General features: G+C 41.5%; 1 protein-coding gene across 1 annotated transcript in view; it reads right to left on the minus strand.

Annotated features, from left to right (window-relative positions):
* The window catches only part of SNX16 (sorting nexin 16), a 60,949-nt gene that overhangs the window by 33,757 nt on the left and 5,190 nt on the right, over window positions 1-22,002 (minus strand). The window contains 3 exon segments of the mRNA XM_042465268.1: window positions 7,106-7,254; window positions 13,348-13,434; window positions 14,577-15,031. Of these exon segments, the coding sequence (XP_042321202.1) occupies window positions 7,106-7,254; window positions 13,348-13,434; window positions 14,577-14,948 (608 nt within the window). The 5' untranslated portion in view covers window positions 14,949-15,031.

The following is a 22,002-nucleotide window of genomic DNA, read 5'->3' on the forward strand; positions in this document are numbered from 1 at the left end:
GGCCTCTGAGGGAGAGAGAAGGCTGGCCCAGTACCATCAGGGGCTGGCCTGAAGACAGAGGCTCCTCCCTCCCTAACTGCCCGCCCGCCCGCTTTCCACCTGGGCAGGAACGGCCCAGAGAGACTCTTCCTTGCCGCCGGAGCGGCGTTTCTCCAGGGGGAGAATCTGTAATCTGTACTGTATTGTATTTTCATTTTGTTTTGTAAACCGCTGTGATCATAGGAACGGCGGTATATAAATAAAATTTCAATCAATCAATCAAATATACTTCTGATAAATACTAAATCAAAATTTAGCTGCACCAAATAATATTCTTAGAATTTAGTATAATAGTAAACTTAATAAGATTTCATCTAGGAGGGTTCCCCCTCAATTATGAAATATTTTCTATACATTTCCCACTCTTTCTTCTATGACTATGCATTACTATAAAGCATAAAATTGTTTGTGAGGCAGAGAGGGAAAAGTCAAATAATAAACTGAAGTGTTTAATTGCTTTTTAAAACTCAGTATAAAACAAATCCAAAGAAAAAACAAAACAAAAAGGTGACAATGGCGGGATACAGAGTGCCCAAAAAGAGTGGCCTATTCGCGTCTTGTTTTGCTGCGCAAGGGAGCCGCAGCGGACAAACTGCGTGACTCCCTCGTGCAGCAAAAAGAACCCTTAAAAAGCAGGTTTTTCTTGCGTCACAATTACGCCGGGACACGTAGACGCTAAGCGTCCGTCATGTCAAAATGGCGGCGCCCGTGTGTACAGGGCGCTGTCATTTTGATGCCGTCACATGCTAGGGGTGAGGCCAGTATGGGCGGTGTGCCCTCGACCAACCCCTAGCATGTGACGGGGGCGCACTTTAGGCCCGTCTGGAGAGGGCCAAAAGTTGTTTTCCAGTAGAACCACAGAACCACTAACTAATCCTATAGCTTGAGCTTATATTTCCCAAACAACAAACAGATTCCACCAGACTCCAGATGAAAAACTACTTTTATAAAAATAGGTAAAAAAATACACATTGCTTTAAGCATGAACAGTGAGATTCCATCCACAAACTAGCAAAAGTCTAAATTTGGTTTAGAAATCATAGAGCTCTCTGGATTGTTTTTGACTGCAGTTCCCAACAGATCTAGCTTTCACAGCTGAGGAATACTGGGATCTAAAGTTCAACACCATACAAGAGCAAGTTGACTCTCATCTATGGTCTAAATCCAACTGTTAGTCCCAACTAGACTAGTTCATTAAATTAATGGAATTTATGTACAGTGGTGCCTCGGGTTACGAAATTAATTCATAACGCGGCCGCTTTCGTAACCCGAAAAGCCTTCGTAAGCCGAATTGCCATAGGCGCTAATGGGGAAAAGCCGCGATTCCGTGCAAAAAAGCCGAAAAAAGCACCAAAAGTTTTTTCGTAACCCGAAAAAACATTCGTAACCCGAAACAATAATTCCCTATGGGATTTTTTCGTATCCCGAAAATTTCGTAACCTGGGTATTTCGTATCCCGAGGTACCACTGTAAGTGCTGAATTAGTAAATTCTGACTGATCTGCTCTAGTTGGGACTACTGGCTTTAAGCCTGCATTATTTAATATTAATTTTGCCAAATTATGGGTTGTTATACAAAATACAATCATACCTGTATAGCACTTTCTACACACCTACAGTTAAGAAAGCATGCTTAAAGACAGACACGTACGTGGGTTTATAACTTAATCCAAAATGTCCTGCCCTTTTCTGTGGATGTGTTAAATTGGTACACACTGATAACTGAGCTAGTAACTAACTTTTATGAAACTATTTGTAACACTTCAAGAATTTAACATTTTGGCTTGAACAAGAGTTTCATTTTTGGATTTTTAAAAAAATAATTATTAAGAGGAAGCAATGGAGCAACTCCTATGTTAACATGCCAAATCTGCCTCTTTTTAAACATCCTTTTGAGTACACAAGTGGCCATGTCTCAATTGGGTTGAAGTGGTATTCTTTTGGGGTGCAGTGCTAAAGTAAAATCACAGACAAATATGTAAACTAGTATGGCATTTGCCTGAAATGAAGTCAATGTGGGGAAAATTTGACATTGCAAGTAATTTGCATAAAGAGACACTTCTGCACTTTCCCATATGCCAGCATAAATACTCCCTCTTACAGGTCAGCATGTTATTCTGGCTGCTATCACAATACAGTATTAATGCAGTTTGATACCACTTTAACTATCATGGTTCCATCCAGGGATTTGGAGTTTGTTGTGACACCAGAATTCTCTGACAGAGAAGGCTAAATATCTCCCAAATATCTCTACAAATCCCAGGATTCATATCGCTGAACCAAGGGAGTTAAAGTGATGTCAATTCTGCAGTGTAGGTGCAACCCCTGTCATCACAGAGTGTATAGGATCCCAGGTCTTTCAGTCTGCAGTGGATGGGAATACATTATTATTTCTAGTCATAACATTTATTCAGCTGAATGAACTATCTAGAAAAAGAGAAACAATGCTGCTTTGCTTCATTTGACAGTTATAAGAGCTGACCCTTTCCAAACATAGTTATATTACTGTAGACCTTCTTGTTCATGGTTGAACTACTGTTTTGAAAAGATGTTGGAATGAGATTGCAAATGACCAACTCAGAACAGCTTATTACACAAAAGCATTACTGCCTACCATTGTCCTTTTCACCCATGATTTCACTTGCTCTGCAATGCATTTCAACTGAATGATTGGGACATTTTTGATAGTACTGAACTATATAATTTGTATCTTAAAGTGACTAATGTTGTAAAGCTATTACATGCAGATCTGGTGACGCAGAGCACAGATATTACATTCAAGCTCTTATTTTAAAATATTTATATCAATTGATCTTTGAAAGAAAAGTCAGATAATCTTGTCTGCTATCCAGGTTTTGGCAGTTCCAATAAACACAACCACATATTCTATTTACCTAAGCAGTAAATGTCTTCTTTTACTAAAAGAGAAGTGATTCAAATGTATACCAGCATACACTGGATGACTACATTAACCACAGGTAATGAGCTACAAATATAAATTTGCAAATGGAATCTGTTTGGCCAGAAACAGTATAAAATCATAGAATTATACAGGAGAAATGGATTGTTATGGTAATCTAGTTAAATCCACTCGCCATCTGTGTACCTTTGAATATCAGACGTCAGAAATAGCAAACAGGAGAGGGGTGCTGCCCTAATGGCCTGCTTGAGTTTCTCAGAAACAGCTCACTGCCCACTGTTGAAAACAGAATGCTGGGCTAGAAAGACTCTTGAATTGATTCAATAAGGCTTTCATAACTATGTTCCTACAATATGATGCTTAGTACCACAGTGCTACATGTCTTGGTGTCACAGTCTGCACAGCACTTGCATTCAGAACTTCAGTGGAGCAATAGTATAGTAATAATGGAATTTCTATTCTATGCTGAAAATGAAGTAGAGGTTTATGGAGAAGATAAGTCTGGGTTTTTGGAAGAACTGAAAGTTATGAGAAGTTGTCTCTAGAGAATCTAAGCACTAAGATGAGAAATACTGATTGCAACAGAAAGTTTGTTGTACTAAGATGAGCAATACTGATTACAACGGAAATTATGTCTCTTGTACAGAAAGATGCAGCTACTGTCATGGGATACCCTCTTTCTCCCTATGCAAGTCAAGAACAGTGGTGCAATGAAAACCATTTTGGGATTTTCCTCCAGGAGAGGGTGGAGCTACAAGTAATTCTGGCCCAACGTGTCAGAAAAAATAATAATAAGCCAGTAATCTGCTTTACAGGTTTGACATCTTTCTCAAGCCTCCACAAAGTGTATATTCATAAAAATAGTGGAGCAGTCTTATTTTGAGCTAAGCCAGTGTATTCCGTTAGTACACAGTTTGTGCCACGCATAGCATGATATGTACTTTTTAACTTATCCCTTTGCATGGAAATAATTTCATTCAGCTGCGGATGCGACTTTGAACAAAAACATTATGTACAATTATAATGACAGCCAGTGTGATGTAGTGGTTTGAGCATTGGACTGTGACTCTGGACACCAGTGTTAAAATTTCTGCTCAGCCATGGAAACCCACTGGATGACTGTAGGCATGTCACACTCTCTTGAGCCTCAGAGGAAGGCAAAGGCAACCCTCCTCTGAACAAATCATGCCAAGAAAACCCCATGGTAGGTTTGGCATAAGTCAGAAATAACTTGAAGGCACACAACAACAACAACTGCAACAATTATAATGCATGCTTATCTCAAATGATGACATTGATAGTCACTCCTTAAGCTACTGTGCAAAGGGATCTTGTAGCATCTTTGAGACTGAGAGAAAGAAGTTGGTAGCATGAGCATTTGTAGACTTATGTCTGCTGCAGTGATTCCCAAAGTGGGCAGTACACTTTCCCCTTGGTGGGTGATGAAAGGATCCAGGGGTGTAGTGAGGGGGAAAGGATGGTTGTTTCCAATTTGCAGTAAAACAGTTGTCAGTCAAGAGGAAAGGGGGTGGTAGCATAGAAAAGTATGGGGACCACTGGTTTACTGCCATTGCTATTGCTACTTATATTGTAAGAAAATTCAGTGCCATTACAGCAGGCCTTTCCTTTCCGTGGGCTTGCCTTATGCAGACTTGAGCTCACATGGAAGGTAAGCCCCGATAGAAAAAATGGGGCGTGCGCCCATGGTGCACGCCCCATGGCATGCCACGGGAGCGCACACCTTTGTCCTTAATGGGATTTGAGCATAAGCTCAATTCCCTTTAAATGGGGATGGTAGTTCCTGAATGGATCCCCTGTGTAAGGGGTGGGTCGACTACATATTATAGGAAACAATGTCTGCAATACTTATCTGGAAATTAGTCCACTGTCCTCAACAGCATCAAGAAAAGTGGTTTACAATCTGGAATTATCAGTACACATTACAGTTTTGCATATACAGTGGTACCTCGGGATACGAAATACCCAGGTTACGAATTTTTCGGGATACGAAAAAATCCCATAGGGATTTATTGTTTCGGGTTACGAAAGTTTTTTCGGGTTACGAAAAAACTCCGGCGCTATTTTAAATGGAGCCGCGGCAGAGCCGCGGCTTTTTCCCCATTAGCGCCTATGGGTTTTCGGCTTACGAAGGCTTTTCGGGTTACGAAAGCGGCCGCGGAACGAATTATTTTCGTAACCCGAGGCACCACTGTATGGTAAGAATAAACTATCAAGAAGAACATTTATTTACTGTGTGTGTCTGCTACAGCATCAGTAAACATGGCATGCATATTAAGGTGACCGAAGGGATTATTTTGTCTTTAAAACTGATTAACTGTAAGTGTATGTGATTAGATCAAGGGAAGTACATAGTGCCATTGTATTCTGCTTTAGTCAGGCCTCACCTGGAATACTGTGTCCAGTTCTGGGCACCACAATTCAAAATGGATGTTGAGAAGCTAGAACACGTCCAGAGGAGAGCAACCAAAATGGTGAAGGGTCCAGAAACCATGGCCTACAAGGAGAGATTTAGGGAGCTGGGTATATTTTGCCTGAAGAAGAGAAGGTTAAGAGGTGACATGATAGCATTGTGTAAATATTTGAAGGGATGCCATATTGAAGATGGAGCAAGCTCTTCTGCTCCAGAGACTAGGACCCAGAACAATGGATGCAAGCTAGAGAAAAAGAGATTCCACCTCAACATTAGGAGGAACTTCCTGACAGTGAGAGATTAGTGGAACGCACTTCCTCGGAGAGTGGTGGAGTCTCCTTCTTTGGAGGTCTTTAAACAGAGGCTGGATGGCCATCTATCAGAGGTGCTTTGACTGAGAGCTCCTGCATGGCAGGGGGGTTGGACTGAATGGCTCTTGTGGTTTCTTCCAACTCTATGATTCTATGAACTGAAAACAGACTTTGGCTGAAGTCCAATTTTTGTCACTAAGTGGCAGATCTCCCTAAATCTCTCTCACCACCAGATAAGAATCTCCCCTCCAGGCAAGCCTAGGTCCTAGGAGAAGCACTTCTCCATATAAAAGGGTCTATAAGCAATTCCACATACTGATTCTTTGTGCAGGATGTCATAATTCTTCACACACTTGAGGGGGGGGGGATTCTGCTGCCTGATGTGTAGTGGGAAGATGAGGATGAGAATAAGGAAAGGCTTAATAAGCACTGGGGAGGTGGGGAAGGAAAAGAAAGAGAAGAGTAAATAATAAAGAATATCAGAATGGAGTTTAAAGAGTGTCTAAAGAACTCACAACGCTTTCAAAACAAGAATTTCTTGTGATGTTGGTATAAGAAGCCTGAGTTGCCTTGACAGAGTTTGGAAACACTTTACTAGATCATTACTAGTGCGGTTATCTTTTGTTATAAGTGTCCATTGTCTTTAGAAGTCAAGATTATTATTTTTTGGGTTACCCATGATGTACCAGATATTTCAGATCCTGTTTTAAAAAATCACATACTCCAGACAAGCAAATAACATCTACTCAAAATGTTTAGCTGAATTATATCATAGTCTGAAAGAGTTCTGTATAGTTGTTCCTTGGACTTATGTGGCCAGGAGCTGGATTATTTCCACTCCTTTTACCTCCTTACAGTGGCCTTGGAGCGGCTTTTAGCCACTTTGGGGGTGTGCATCATGTAAACGCCATGCCCTAATGCCCTAAAGCAGCCAGAAGCCACTTTATTGGGCCAATGCATTTTGGGGCATAGACACAAATCCCATAGAAGGCCAGGGACTCAAATACTCATATACACATATACTTCAGTGACCAAATTTAAGGCTATATAGAACAAGTACTCACTTCCAAAAATTGAACACCATCTATATTTGTATATTCCAGTTGGCACAGCTAAACCCATGCTCTCCTGCATCCCTTTTTCTGTCTCTAGCCACAAAATTGCTGGAGTGTAACTACCGTATTTAAAATAACTTTCTAGAGTTGGTCTCAAAACTACTTTCACAATTTCAGTTGTTGCACAAATTTTCCCTGTTGTAATTCAGTACAATTTAACTTCCTACACTCTAAAAACCTTCATACACAGAAAGAAAATGCAATTCACATTCTGCTGCAGTATCGAAATAGAAAGTATTCATTTGTTAAAATATTAAGCTGATCATATACAGAGGAAGAAAATCACATACCAATTAGCAATGTCTTTGTGAGCTACTAAATTTTGTAGGAATGCTTGTAGTCCCAACTGCCTATCTTCCAAAAAGTCAGGATTGTAATTATCCTTGAACCAGCGCTTTGGTGGAAGAGCCAATCGAAAACCAGGAAACATCTCTTTCAGCTGAAAAAGTAAAACAGGCTGTGATAGTAAGGAAAGAAAAATACTTTGGCATCTTGGAAAATCTGTAATAGCCACTGCATGTAGATTCCAGTGTGGATTGCATCATACCATGAAAAGATTCACCCAGGTTTCACTTGGTCTCTGTTTCCTATCACACATTGCTTGAATGTTCTCCCACCAATGTCTTATCCACTTTCTAGATTAAAACTCTTTTTTCCTTTTTGGAAATACATTGTTCTGAATGCACAGATAGAGCTTCTTCCCCTATGAAACGACGAGCACTCTAAACACATTCAGCAGGATTGCCCCAACACGTAAGTGTGACTGAGGGAGATATCTCTTTGGATGTACAGGGACGAAGTGTTTTTGCATGTCATATTTTCTTAAACCTATGGTGCAACCATGGCTTATAATGACAATGAGAAAGAAACTAACTGCATTTACTTTTTTTTAAAAAAAAGTGGAAATAGCCATTCTATACCTCCCAAGATTGCCAATAGAAATCAATGATCTTGCCTTGCCTTGGAAATCTGTACATTTGTGAGGTTTTCAATGTGCCTGAGGGAATAATTTACATAAAACTATGCAAATATGTCAAAAATGTTGACAATTAAAAATGCAAAAATATGCACAAACATGCTTGAGTGAATGCAAATATTTATAAAATATTGCATATGAGTGAAATGTATACATTTTGATTTTTTTTTACAGATAGACAGATAAATAGATTTTTGCATGCAAAGAAGGGCAAGTCTCAAAACCCAACAGAGAAATGGGAAGGGACTGAGAATGTGAACTGTAAATCGAGAATCTGAATAAAACTAAAGATTTTAAAATCCCTGCTAGCAATATGGTGATAGATTTGTTAACTGGATATATGGCTAGATCAGCTAGAAACACTGGGCATTATGCTATGTTTAATGATCTTGAGACAAGCTTCCCTTCCCTAAATTTGCTTGCCAAGTTTACTATTTTCCTCAGAGTAGTCAGTTTCAATTAAGAGAATTTGTTGTTTGGCACTCCATTCCATATTCTGTTTTTGAACTACACACTTCTGTAGGGCTCCTGCCATATTATTACCAATCTGCCAGGGTGGACTCCTGGTCTGAAGACAGATAAAAATCAGGGTACCTATGTAATTTGTATTTTCAAGCTACAAGTATTTTCTCTGTTTTATTGTAAATGAATATACAATAATCTATGTGCACATCTGTTAACACCCTCAGCTCACTATTTCAAAATTGGTCAGGAATATGTGTTTATGTGTGATACAGATTTATACTATACCTATGAGTCTGTACACACATGTAAACAATTTGGTAGATTTTCTTCACTGATCTGATACTTCCCATATCCATGTCCACTAAGTTTTTTAACTGCAGTCTTTTCAGTAAGGGATATAGATGGTGTTGGTTTGTACAGTAGTAACCTTTATGATTCTCCTATGGACTGCCTTCCCTACACATCCTACTGCTACACCTAGATGTTTATCACACTATGCTCTTAAAGAGGTACTATTCCAGTGTGACTCCTCTAGCTGCCTCCTGTTTCATGCTGGGATTGGTAGTTTTAAGGAGGGGTATTTAGAATTCTCAGGCAGAGAAGTTCAGCTCCTTAAAACTGCCAATCCCAGCATGCAACAGGAGGCAGCTAGAGGAGTCACACTGGAATAGTACCTCTTTAAAGAGCATAGTGTGATAAACATCTTAGAGACATATTATGGTTTGGCATCTAATTATGAGTTTTTATTAATGCATCTATTCTTGAAGATGTGGGATATGGCCACAGCAACATATACCTTGGTTACATTATGACTGGATTACTATAATGTGATTTATGTGAGGCCACCTTTGAAAATTGCTTAGAAACTTCAGCTGGCCCCCAAACGGGCAGCTAGATTGTTAACTGGGGCTGGCTATAGGAAGCACTCAACTCATTTGTTGCAACAACTCTACTGGCTGAGCACAATTCAAAGTGCTGGCGATAAAGTCCTGTACAGCTTGGGTCCAGGCTATCTGAAGGACTGTATTTCCATTTGTTAGCCCATTAGAGTTCTATGATTGTCTGGAGAAGTCCTTCTCTCTGTTGTACCACCTTCCCAGGCTTGTTTGGTGGAAACAAGGGACAGGGCCTTCTCACTGGCTGCTCTTAGACTTTGGGACTCCCTCTCTAGGGAGGCCAGAATGGCCTTGTCCTTGCTCTTCTTCAGTCCGCAAGATAAGACATTTTCATGCCATCAGGCTTTTGGAAACTGACTGGGACAGGCTTTTAATGCTATGCAGTGCTGTTTTTAAGGTTGTATCTTGACGTTTAATAAATATCAATGTTTTTAACTGCATTACTGTTTTTAAATTTTTATATTTATACTGTTATTGAAGGTTTGTCTAGTTTTAATCTGTATTTTTTAAAATACGTTGTTAGCAGCCCTGAGTCCCATTATTCAGAGAAAGGAGGGGCATATTATTATTATTATTGTTGTTGTTGTTGTTATTATTATTATTATTATTATTATTATTATTATGTGTTCAACTTAGCAAAGTAGACTTTTCTCTTGAAACAGAATTATGCTTGGTGATGGAGAAAACAGCCATCAGGGAACTAGCTTGCAGATATTAAATCCTGGATAGTATCGCAAATCAGTATTGCAAATTACAAAGATGATATGGCTTCAGAGCATGTCTCTTGATGCTATTTTTAGTATTGCTTCTAATGTTTCAACTGAACAATCAGCCTAACCTAAATGCCAGGAAAATATCAGAATGAATCTTATACAGGAGTCTGTATGCAAGTATCTTGACACCAATGAATGATCAGGAGGAGCCAGTATAGGTTTGTCAAGAACCAACCCTGACAAATTAATCTTACAGTCAGTCTTCCATATCCATTGATGTTGCATCCAGAGATTCAACCATCCACACTTAAAAAATCCAAAATGCAAACCTTGATTTTGCCATGTTACATAAGAGATACCATTATACTACACCATTGTATACAATGGGACTTGAGCTTCCACTGATTTTGGATAAAAGGTGTGGAGAACAAAACATTTAAGGAAAGGTTGAAGGAGCTGGGCACGTTCAGCTAGGTGAAGAGAAGACTGAGAGGTGACATGATTGTGTTCTTCCCTATAATCCACCCTGCACACTCAGGTCCTCTGGGAAGAATCTACTGCAGCTGAAGAAGACCAGGTTAGCTGCAGTTTCCCAGAGAACCTTTTCAATGGCTGCTCTGAAAGTGTGGAATGACCTGCCGGAGGAGATCCATCAGATTACCACCCTTCACACCTTTAAGAAGGCAGTCAAGATGGATCTCTTCCAGCAGACTTTCCCAGACTGACCTCCCATTAGAAAGGGAGGTTGCGATCCAGCTTCAGGCGGTCTTGGATGAAACGGATTATCTGGACCCATTTCAAACTGGCTTCCGGGAGGGTTACGGGGTTGAGACGGCCATGGTCGCCTTGGTCGATGATCTCCGTCTGAGCATCGACAGGGGAAGCGTGTCCCTGCTGGTGCTCTTGGACATCTCAGCGGCTTTCGATACCATAGACCATGGTATCCTTCTGGGACGCCTGGCAGAGGTGGGAATCGGGGACACTGCGCTCCAGTGGTTCCGCTCCTACCTCTCCGGGAGGTCCCAGATGGTGCAGCTGGGAGACGTGTGCTCTGATGAGAGGCCCCTAAAAACTGGGGTCCCTCAAGGAGCCATTCTGTCTCCCATGCTATTTAACATTTACATGAAACCGCTGGGAGAGATCATCCGGAGACATGGGGCGCGGGGTTATCAGTACGCTGATGACACCCAAATCATTTTCTCTATGTCTCCGACTGATGCAGTGACTGGGGATGGCGTCTCTCCTCTCGTGGCCTGTCTAGAGTCAGTAATGGGCTGGATGAGGGAAAACCGACTCAAATTGAATCCAGAGAAAACGGAGGTACTAGTGATAGGTTCCCCTGGTCCAGGAATGGCGGTGGTTCCACCTGTCCTGAACGGGGTCACGCTCCCTGTGAAGGACTCCGTGCGCAGTCTGGGGGTGCTTCTTGACTCGTCGCTTCACCTGACTGCTCAGGTGAATGCGACGGTCAAGAGCACCTGTTATCAGCTTCGGCTGATTCGCCAGCTGCGCCCATACCTGGCCCAGAGGGACCTAGAAACTGTTGTACATGCTCTGGTAACTTCGAGACTGGACTTCTGCAATGTACTCTTCATGGGGCAACCCTTATACCAAACTCAGAAACTGCAAATGGTGCAGAACATGGCAGCCCGGCTGGTTACTGGCGCTTCCAGAACCAGCCATATAACACCGGTTTTAAAAGATCTCCATTGGCTGCCCATTCGCTTCCGAGCTCAATATAAGGTGTTGGTAATTACCTATAAAGCCCTAAATGGCTTGGGCCCAGGATACCTAAAGGACCGCCTCTCCCCGTACATTCCGCCTCGCACCCTCAGAACGTCTGGGCAGCAGCTACTGAAGGTGCCTGGGGCTAGGTTAGTCTCCACTACTCGGAAGACGTTTTCCATAGCTGCCCCAGCCCTTTGGAATGCGCTGCCCACAGAGCTCCGCTCGTCTACGACCCTGGCCCAATTTAGGAAGGATCTTAAAACCTTCCTATTGCAACAGGCATTCCCCGAATAAATATCCTGTGGGCCTCCCTCCTCTTCCGTGGCCAAGAGGTTGGGCTATGGGGCTTTTTGCTGTTGGGTTGATTTATTGTGTTTTCTTTTTAATTTGTGTATTGTGTATTTTAATCTGTTTGTATTTTAACCTGTTGTGAGCCGCCCTGATCGTAGGAAGGGCGGCATATAAATAAAATTTTATTATTATATTATTATTATCCCCTCCGCCCATAGTTGCCTTCTCCAACTGCCCCCTTTTAAACTGTTTTGCAGTCTGCCCTCCCCATACGCGGGGGATCCCTTCCGGACCCCCCCCCCACCGCATATGGGGAAAAAAGCATATGCTCAAGTCCCATAGAAAATAATGAGACGCGTACTCGTGGCAGCGCATGGGGTGCGTGGCACGAGTATGCACCCCATTATTTCTGCTGGGGCTTGCCTTCCACATAAGCTCAAAGCTGTGGAAGGCAAGCCCGCCTATAAGAAGGGCCGACTGTATAATCAATTTTAACTTGAAACTGTAATTGAGTGTTTTATCTTTAGGCTGGTAGAGGGTTGGTGACTGTGTTATTTTATGTTTAAGTTGTATTATGTATTTTTATCTCTTAGTGTAATGTGCCTCGATCCATAGGGAGAGGCAGGCTAAAAATAAATAAATAAATAAATAAATAATAATAATAATAATAATTTAAATATCTCAATGGCTGTCACAGAAAAGTGGGTGCAGGCCTGTTCTCTGCTGACCCAGAAGGTAGGACCAGGTCTATTAATCTGAAGTTACAGGAGAGTAGATTTTGATTGAACATTAGAAGAAAGTTCTTGATAGTAAGTAGATTATCAGATGGGGGAAGGGCATGAAGCCTGTCCTTATCCTGTCCATGACAGCGATCGCGCAAAAGACTTTCACTCTTGACATGCTGATTCTGTCATAAACTTGTCAGTGAAGTGGAACTGCATTTACGGGTTTGTCCGTTAATGCAAAATGAAGAGCAAGGATGGGACAATTCCACTTCACTGACGGGAGAATAACAGGATCAGCGCAGTAAGGACAAGACAAAGATGGGGAAAGGATCCCCTGTCTGATAATCTTCTAAAAGTGGTTCAGCCCCTTTCAATTCCATGATTCCATGACTCTATTTAGGAATTGACTGCTTGTTAGAAGATAGGCTCTCAACAGCTTAACTGCAGGTTCTGATCATATTATCATCACTGTCCTCAGAAATGAATGAAAGCAGAAGGCCTAATAACACTTGGCCCATCTATATTTTAGATCTTAAACTCACTGTAGGTCAATTAGACAGAATATTTCCGGAAGATAAGAAAGGTATTACATTCAGTACAGTTTTTTAAACGAATAACCTTTGCAGTTCTCTCATTCACTAACTTTTGAACCAAGGCAACAAACAAACAAACAAACAAACAAACAAACAAAAAACTAGAACATTAAGGAGAGATCATGAACTATACAAATTTATATACCTTGTCATTAAGCCTGGAGAAATCTGTATACCTTCTGAAGACTACCCAATTTTCTTCTGGATTTCTTTTAACAAGGATTTTATAAACCTGTTAAACAAAAGCTTATTTAAAGCAGCTTCTGTAAATGAAGTTAACCGCATAAACTACTCAAATTACAGTGCAATTACTTGACATAAACACTTTTTAGAGAAAAAACTATCAGAGCTTGTCCATGTTTAACAACATTTTAAATTTTTTGCTCCTCCTAAAAAAAGGATTTCATAGAATTCAGACTTAACGTTAGAACTATTACAAATATAGCAGATTTCAACAATATAGTTAACCCTGATCCCACCAAAGTGAATGTTTGTTTACTCCCAGTAAACATGGTTACCATTAAAAATTTAGCTGTGTATTCAAACTGTAATAAATAAAAGTAATATCCACTGAAAGACTGTAATAATAAACATAAACTAATGATTACTTTTTAAAAAGGTGAATTCCACTTCTTCTGGATTGTTTCTAAAATATTTCTGAAAATTTCCAGATGTCTTTCCTATTACAGTATCTGTCTGTCATAGGCTAATGCTAGTTCATGAACTCTCCCTGTATACCATAAGCAACAGCTTTGAGCTGTACCAGGACCAGCCCATTCTCTAAACTTCAAAAGTGGTTGCTCCCCTGGTAAGGAAAGCAGGCAAGAATCTACTTCTCCCTTCATTCTATTAAGACATTAGATTTTTTTAAAAATTGCTGATAGTCCACACTGACCTGAGTAAGAGGACGTAACTAGCAATGCTGGCTATACACGAGTAAACCCAAATACTACCGGGCTCCAAGGAGCTTACTCCCAGTATGTGAATATGGGATTTCAGACCCTCTCCCCCTCCAAAGTATTAGAATTTCAGAACCACCATTCTGAAAAAACAATTTCAAGTATTTTCAGCTGTGGAGGAATCAGACAGTCAAAAGTAATTAGTACTACTTTCTCTAAGCCTAGTTTAAATTACCCATGTGTATAAAATGGATCAGTGTTAAAACTTGTGGAGGAGGAATGTTTATAATTTTAAGTAATGTAATCTTTCTGAAATGATCAAGCTTTGTTAGTCAGAGAACAACTCAAGAGACACTTACAAATTCCATACTGCTTGACAGTACTTATTGTGAAAGTGGGATTTGTATGTATATTATGTGACTAAATAACATGACCCTAGTGTTTAAAAAGTAAAGAAAACAAACAAACATCTTACAGTGAATTTTGCCCTTTCTTCCATCACCTCATAACCTAGTATCGTAGGTGTGGCAGGCCGATCTTCCCAGCTCCTAGTGTCTATATTTTGCTCACTATCTTCTGATGGCTGTGTGCAGTATTCCATAGATGTGTTCATACCTATAAATTTAGTCCTTACAAGTGGGCTATTACAAGGAGATGAAGTGACACCAATCTCATCGGGGACACTCATCTTTTTGAAACTACTGTTAGAAGAATCCTCTAGCTGTCCCTTTGAAGAATCTGAACATGTTGAAAGGCTCCCAAGAGATGATCTTCTTTGGTTTCTATGTGTGGTAAAACTATTAGAACTTCCTATAGGAATTGGAACAGGAACATATGGAGTAGCCATCCTTCATTCGAAAACTTTGAAAAGTTGCCACTTCTTGACTGTAGAACTTAAGTAGCTTGCACATTCAGTTTTACTTCAGTTATCTGGAAACAGAAGAAAATAGGTTTTAGTTTTAATTTTTTTTATTGCAATATGTTTTTAAAATTGTTATTGTGAGCCGCCTTGGGTCCTTGTGCTCAAATGCTGTATATATAGATTATGCTTTTGTTTTCACCAGGGGATGGTTCCTTTTTTATGTAAGAGTTAAAGTACAGTACGTACATTGACCCATGGATAAGCTGACTCAGGTTTTTTGGGTCCATTATTCACCTAAATTTTTAGACTAAATTTCACGTCGTATGCCCTTTCCCACCAATGTCAAAAACTGTGGAACACCAAATCGCATTAGGATCAATGATAGAGCATCTGTGTGCACTCACCACCATTGAAGTGAATGGAATGGGGCTATTTGCAGATGTTTAAGTCTGTGGATGGCAAGCCGTTGGTTGGGGCAGGTGGACTGTACAAGGATATTTTATTTATGTTTGCAATTTCATATATTAACTTTGGAACAGGGTTTGAAGTAAGATGTGATTTTATGTACTTTTGAGAGGAAAATGTTTCAAATTAAGGACATACGGTTGTGTATGCAAAGTACAGTAGATATAATAATAGCACTTAGCGGTTACATTTTTATACAGCTTTATAGTGCTGAGCACTCTCTAAGTGGTTTACAATGTGTTAGCCGATTGCCCCAACAAGCTAGGTACTCATTCTACCGACCTACAAAAGTCAACCTGGAGCCCTGCAGGATCAAACTCACAACCTTGTGGCTGCAGTACCAGTATTTAACCATGTGTCACCAAGGCTACTGATGGATCAGCCAGAGGTAGTGGTGACAAAATGTAATACAGTATTGGGTTTGACTGGTGATTGGCTGGAATAGATGTTTAAAATGCTTTTGTAAGACAGTTGCCCAGAGCAAGAGTAGGATTCCTCAGAACTGGAGTTAGTAGTCTGTGTAGTTAAGAGAGTTAGTCAGGGTCAGAGACATAGGCAGGGTACAGACTGCTCAAAAAGGGCGGCCTGACGGCGCCTATTTTTCCACCAGAGGGAAGCCTCAGCTGTCAAACGGCGAGGCTCCCTGCCGGCGGAAAAAGAACCCGCAAAAAGTGGGTTCTTTTTGCGCTGCCATGGCAGCATAACGAGTGTGCCACAGTGCGTCGCTGGCGCACTTGTTACACAAGTGCCGAGTGGTGCTGTGCGGCTCTTGCATAACAATGGCGGCGTCCGTGTGTACAGGGTGTCCCCATTTTGACACCCTCGTCATGTGCGCAGATTGCGGGGCATCTGGAAGTGCCGCCCTGAGGCACCCTTCACATGTGACGAGGGCATCCTTTCCAGCCCATCTGGAGCAGGCCATAAATTAGTTAGAATCAAAGTTAGCTAGGAGATGAGTGTGAGAGATGTAATTTAGATAGAATCATATGTACTAAATAACTAATCTGTGATGTTATGTTCACTTTCTGTTTAATAAGTCATTTTAATTTATTATATACACTTGAGTCTCAGAGAATGTTATACAGTATAAGGAATATCATGGAAAACCACACAGTTGGTGGCAGCAAAGGGATTAGTGGAAACCTTGCAGTGGGCACCACAGAAAAAGCATGTTTTTCTCTCTCCCATTCTTTCTCACATACACATAAATGCATGATTTATGTAAAGATACACACATCAAAGTCCATCTTTTTATTTACCACATATGTGTTGAAACTGAATTCAATTCTTTGTTTCATCCCTGGAGATACTACTCATTTTTTACTTTTGTTATCTTCAAAGTTAAGACTAGACTTTTCACAGATAAGCTATTCAGAGTACTCTAAAAGCTAGTTACCAAAGCAACAATACCTGTGAATTAAATACGTATAACTAAAATTTAAAGAAAAGCACACCGGAGTTATAAATTTCTGAAACTAGTTTCTTTTCAAAAATATTTGAATAGCATTATGCAGTAAGTATAACAGCAAGAGCTAAGCTTTTGATAAGATGCTGAATAAAGAAGAAATGTGCTCATTTTAAATGAGCTGACTATCTGATATATTAACATTTAATATGGATCTCTAATATACATTTCATTGCAACAGTCATTATCCCATGCAGCACAGGAGAAAAAAACAATTCTGTTTGAGTCTGTAAGAGCACATCAGCACTGATTTAATCTGATCCCTATCTTGAGTTTCATACTGTTTGGAATAAACAAAAGTTATATTTGGACTACGTGATTATGTTATATTTGGACTAAATGACCATGGTCAACAGCAATATTAGAAGAGACAAAGATGATGAAAGCAACTACACTGAAGTTCTTTTCCAAAGTGATTAATGTCTGTCATACTTGGAAAGGAACTAGGTATCAGCATTACTGAATTGCTCAATGCTGTTAAGCAATATAAATTACATAGTTGCATGATCCAAAACATCTCTCCTAGAACTCAAAACACCAATAGATCAATTTACCTGGAATGTCACTTTTTATATTTGTCCAAACCCATATAAGGAGAAAGAGAAGTGTACTGTCACAGAACCATGCAAAATTATTTTCTTTACAATTTTAATTGTTTTCTCATTTTATCCAAAGGACAAGAATTGTACACTCTGCCAAAGCGTTGTGTGTGCTCCCCATAGTCTTCCTAGAATTTCCTACCACTCCTTCCTTCAAATTTTTGGCAAATATTGGAGAACTGTGCCTCCTGAGGATAAGTGTGATTGTTCTATTAAATGATATGCCCCACTATCATGCAAAAATGACATTTTTGGAAAATGTCAAGTGCTGTCTAGGTCACTTGCATTTTTATCAAAACAGCTGGGTGCTGGGATAGCATATGGCACAGGCAAAATCCCCTACACTGTCTTTGCTACACCAATAGAGTATTGTTCAATTTCTCTGTTAATTCCTCACCCCTCTTATCTTTCCTTCATTTCTTTCTGCTCCAGAAATTCTTAACTTCTGGTCTTTCAGATGCTGCTGATTTCATCTCTCTCTACTGGCTATACTGGGTGGAGTTTCTGGGAGCTGAAGGTTAAAATATTTGGCAGACCTAATCTTAAGAGACTGCTCCACAACCTGCATTGCACAGTCTTGTCACTCTCTTTTTCTCTATATTGCCACAGCTTTATGCTGCAATCATTAGAATCATTGTTTGTTAAAAATGAGACTGCTTCTGCACGTCCGTGTAAACAGAACTGTGGGAAGAGCAGATTCTGGAAGAATTCATTGTGGCTCTGCGTAGGCATCAGCTGAGTTTAAGAACATGTTAACAATAAAGGACTGTATTTCTTTTGGTGAGCTAGCCGGTTAAGTTTGATCTGGAAGGTGCTTAACCAGATGGGAAAATCTACAAAGCCATGCTGCATATAGAAGAACTTCCTGAAGGTTGTAACTGCAAAGGAAGCATGACAAGAACTGAATTGGCTAGAGGCATTCACAGTGGTAGGTTATGAAGAAAGCCTGCATATGAAGGTGAAAGGACTTTTACATCAGCTTCAGGAAGCGCAGCTTGGTTTGTCAGTCTGCATACTTCTAGGAAAAGTCCCTTTAGAGCAGTGCTTCACAATTATTTTCTGTCATGCCCCCCCTAGGAAGAAGAAAACATTTCGCGCCCCCCGCGCAACTGTAAATAGTATCATTTGTCTATAAAATTGTTATAAGTACACCTCTGCATAACAGAGCTTCGCGCCCCCCTTTACGGAGCCTGGCGCCCCCCCTGGGGGGCCCGCCCCACTATTTGAGAAAGGCTGCTTTAGAGCCACATGTTGCATTTGAATAGTGCTGAACAAAGCAAGTTAGGGTATGAAGAGCAAGACAAAAAATGGGGAAGGAGAGGAAACAGCTGATGGAGTAGAATCAACTTGTATATGTCCTTTTAAGATAATGCTACAGAAAGGGAACTATAAGTAAAAAAGCAAGAAAAGGATTAACTGTTTGGCATATAAGACTGAAGATAGTATGAAGTAGAGTGGGCTTTATACTACTTTCTAATAATATAACTTTTGATGAAGGCAATTTATCTGGGACTAAATGTGAAGAGTTATCTGACAGATAAAAGATCTCAACTTAGCAAAGATACATGTCAAGATGCACTTGGCCCTCCACATCCACAGATTCTGCATCCACAGATTCCACCATCAACAGCTTGAAAATGTTGTTGTTAGCTGTTCTCAAGTTGATCTCAACCCATGGTGATCCTATGGATGAGACATCTTCAAGACCTCCTATGCTTCACTGCTCTGTTTAGATTTTGAAGTATGTTTTTTTTTTGTTACTCAACATCTAATACAAATAGGACTCAACCCAGAAGAGGAAGCAACCTGCACAAGGAAGGAAGATTTGTGGACATACACTTTGATCACATCATGAGAAGTCATGGCTCATTGGAAAAGACAATAATGGTAGGGAAGGTAGAGGGAAGTAGAAAGAGAGGAAGACCTCATACCAGATGAATGGACTCTTAACGAGACCATGTATGTGGATTTACAGGACCCAAGCAGAGCACAGGATGATATAAATAAAGGTTAATAAATCATAATCATAATCATAATAGGGAGACTTGTAGGTGTCTCATCCACAGGGTCACCAGGAGTCAAGATCTATTCAAAGGCATTTAACAACAAAACTCTCTAAACCAGGAGTAAGTTGCACTAATACCAAAGGGCAATGAACTGATTAACCTCCTAACGGAAATACCAGTATTTCTCAGATTGGTTGATGGTGCAGGTCTCTATCTATAACAGAACAGAACAGAACAGTTATGTGTTTCTGTATAGCTAAGGGACATTATCAACTGCAGACAAGAACTGTCATTTGCACTCCAGTGTTCCTACCCTTGAAATGGATGGTATCAGACAAGATCTAAGGCTACCTTTACTATGCATGATCTATGTTTTAATTCAGTTTTATCTTATTTGGATATTGCTTTTGGACTCTAAAGCTATATCTCACTATAAGCACACTCTGCTTTCCAATAATAAATGACTTAATTATATGTAGCCCATTCTATCCACAAAGACTCAGAAAAAATAATCTTAATTTTTAGACTGAACAACAAGACAAAAGATTAAACAGTATTATTTAAAGATTAAAGATTACCACCAGCAAACTGTCTGGGCCCATCTCAAGGACCTTTGGGAGTCTTAAAATGTTCCCCTGCCTCCACTCAAATCAGGTGAGAGCGGCGGGTATAAAGCCGGGCAACCGGACCCTCCCTGACACGCCCCCTTTGCCTCCTCGCCGGACCACCGTCGCTGCCAGAGCTGCGCCTTCTGCCGGGCGGCCTCCTCCCGGGGTGTCGGAGGTGCGCATCTGCGCACCGCCCCGGGAGTGCCGCCCACGGACTGAGAAGCACCGCTGCTGCGCAACTGCGCAGTTGCGCAGCTTTTTATCGGGTTAGGGAGGCTTTGGGTTAGCCCGAGAGCAGAGGATGCCTGGGGTGGCTAACCTCTGCTCTTCAAATGGCCATAGAGGGATGGGGGGAGGTTGTGGATGCGGGGGATGCATGGGTCGGGGAGGGAAGGGATAACATCATTACGAGCGGAGCTCCTATCGAGGTAGTGTGGGGGAGGTATGGCGGTGGGAGAAGGGACTTGCGTTCCAGGGGAAGGAGAGATCGATGCATCATATCTATCCCTCCTTCCTGTCCCCCTCCCAACTTTAGGGACCTGAGGGTCGCTCCAACCGTGCCACAAACTCTGTCGCTGCTCCTATGCAACGCCAGATCAATAAACAACAAGACCCACATCCTCCACGATATGCTGGAGGATCAAAAGTGTGATCTGGCTTGCATTACCGAGACCTGGCTTGGGCCTGAAGGAGACGCTGTGTGGGCTCAGGCCCTGCCTGCCGGGTTCTCGGTGAAGGACCAGCGCAGGTTAGGTGGGCGGGGGTGTGTGTGGCCTTGATACATAGGAACACCGTGTCCCTCACCAGGAACCACATCCGACAGACGTCCTATATCGAGTGTATTTACCTGACCCTAAAGGCTAGGGACAGTCTAGGGAATCTGCAGGTGTATCGGCCACCCCGTGCATTAGCGGACTCCCTTAACGAGCTGACACAGCTGGTCGCTGAACTGATATTGGAGACGCCCAGGCTACTTGTCCTGGGTGACTTCAATATCTCCCTCACGACCAGCTATGTTCCATCCGGTGCGGCTCGGGAATTCATGGATACCATGACGGCCATGGGCCTGTCCCAGCTGATACAGGGTCCTACGCATTGCGTGGGTAATACTCTTGATTTGGTCTTCTGTTCGGATGTGGAAAATCCGTGGGCGGAAATAGTTAATGTTTCCCCCTTGTCATGGACGGATCATTTCCTGGTAGAGGTGAAATTCAAGGTCTCTACCCAGATCCCCCCTGGGGGTGGTGGACCTATTAGGATGGTCCACCCTCGAAGGCTGATGGAACCTAAAAGGTTCGATGAAGCTCTAGAGGGGCACATGGTTGGAAGTGACGGCGACTCTGTTGATGCCCTCACCGGTATCTGGAATACCGGTCTCTCTAGGGCTATACACAGCATCGCTCCCAAGCGCCCTCTCAGGCCTGCTTCCAAGTGTAAGCCCTGGTACACGGAAGATCTCTGGGCAAGGAAGTGGGAACTGCGACGGCTAGAGTACCGTTGGCGGAAACACCTTTGCTTAGACGACAAGGCTCTCCTAGACCAATTGTTAGAGGACTACGGAGAGGCAATACGAGCAGCAAAGAATTCGTTCTATGGTGCTCGTATTGCGTCCGCAGAGTCACGTCCAGCAGAGTTGTTCAGAGAGGTCAGGGAGCTAACTCAGCTCCCTCCCGCCCTGAACCAGATCCTTGAACCTTCTAAGGCCTGCTGTGACCAATTTAATGACTTTTTCGCGGATAAAACCTCTCGCATAAGCGAAAGTCTTAATGCTGACATTCAAGCAGAACCTAGAGTAGAGGTATCCAGAGCCTCCGTGGACTCTATTCAACTGGATCGGTTTGAGTCGGTGAGTACCGAGGACGTGGACAAGATCGTCGGAAGTGTTCGGAAGACAAC

This window comes from Sceloporus undulatus, chromosome 4, assembly GCF_019175285.1.
Source record: "Sceloporus undulatus isolate JIND9_A2432 ecotype Alabama chromosome 4, SceUnd_v1.1, whole genome shotgun sequence".
NCBI lineage: Eukaryota > Metazoa > Chordata > Lepidosauria > Squamata > Phrynosomatidae > Sceloporus > Sceloporus undulatus.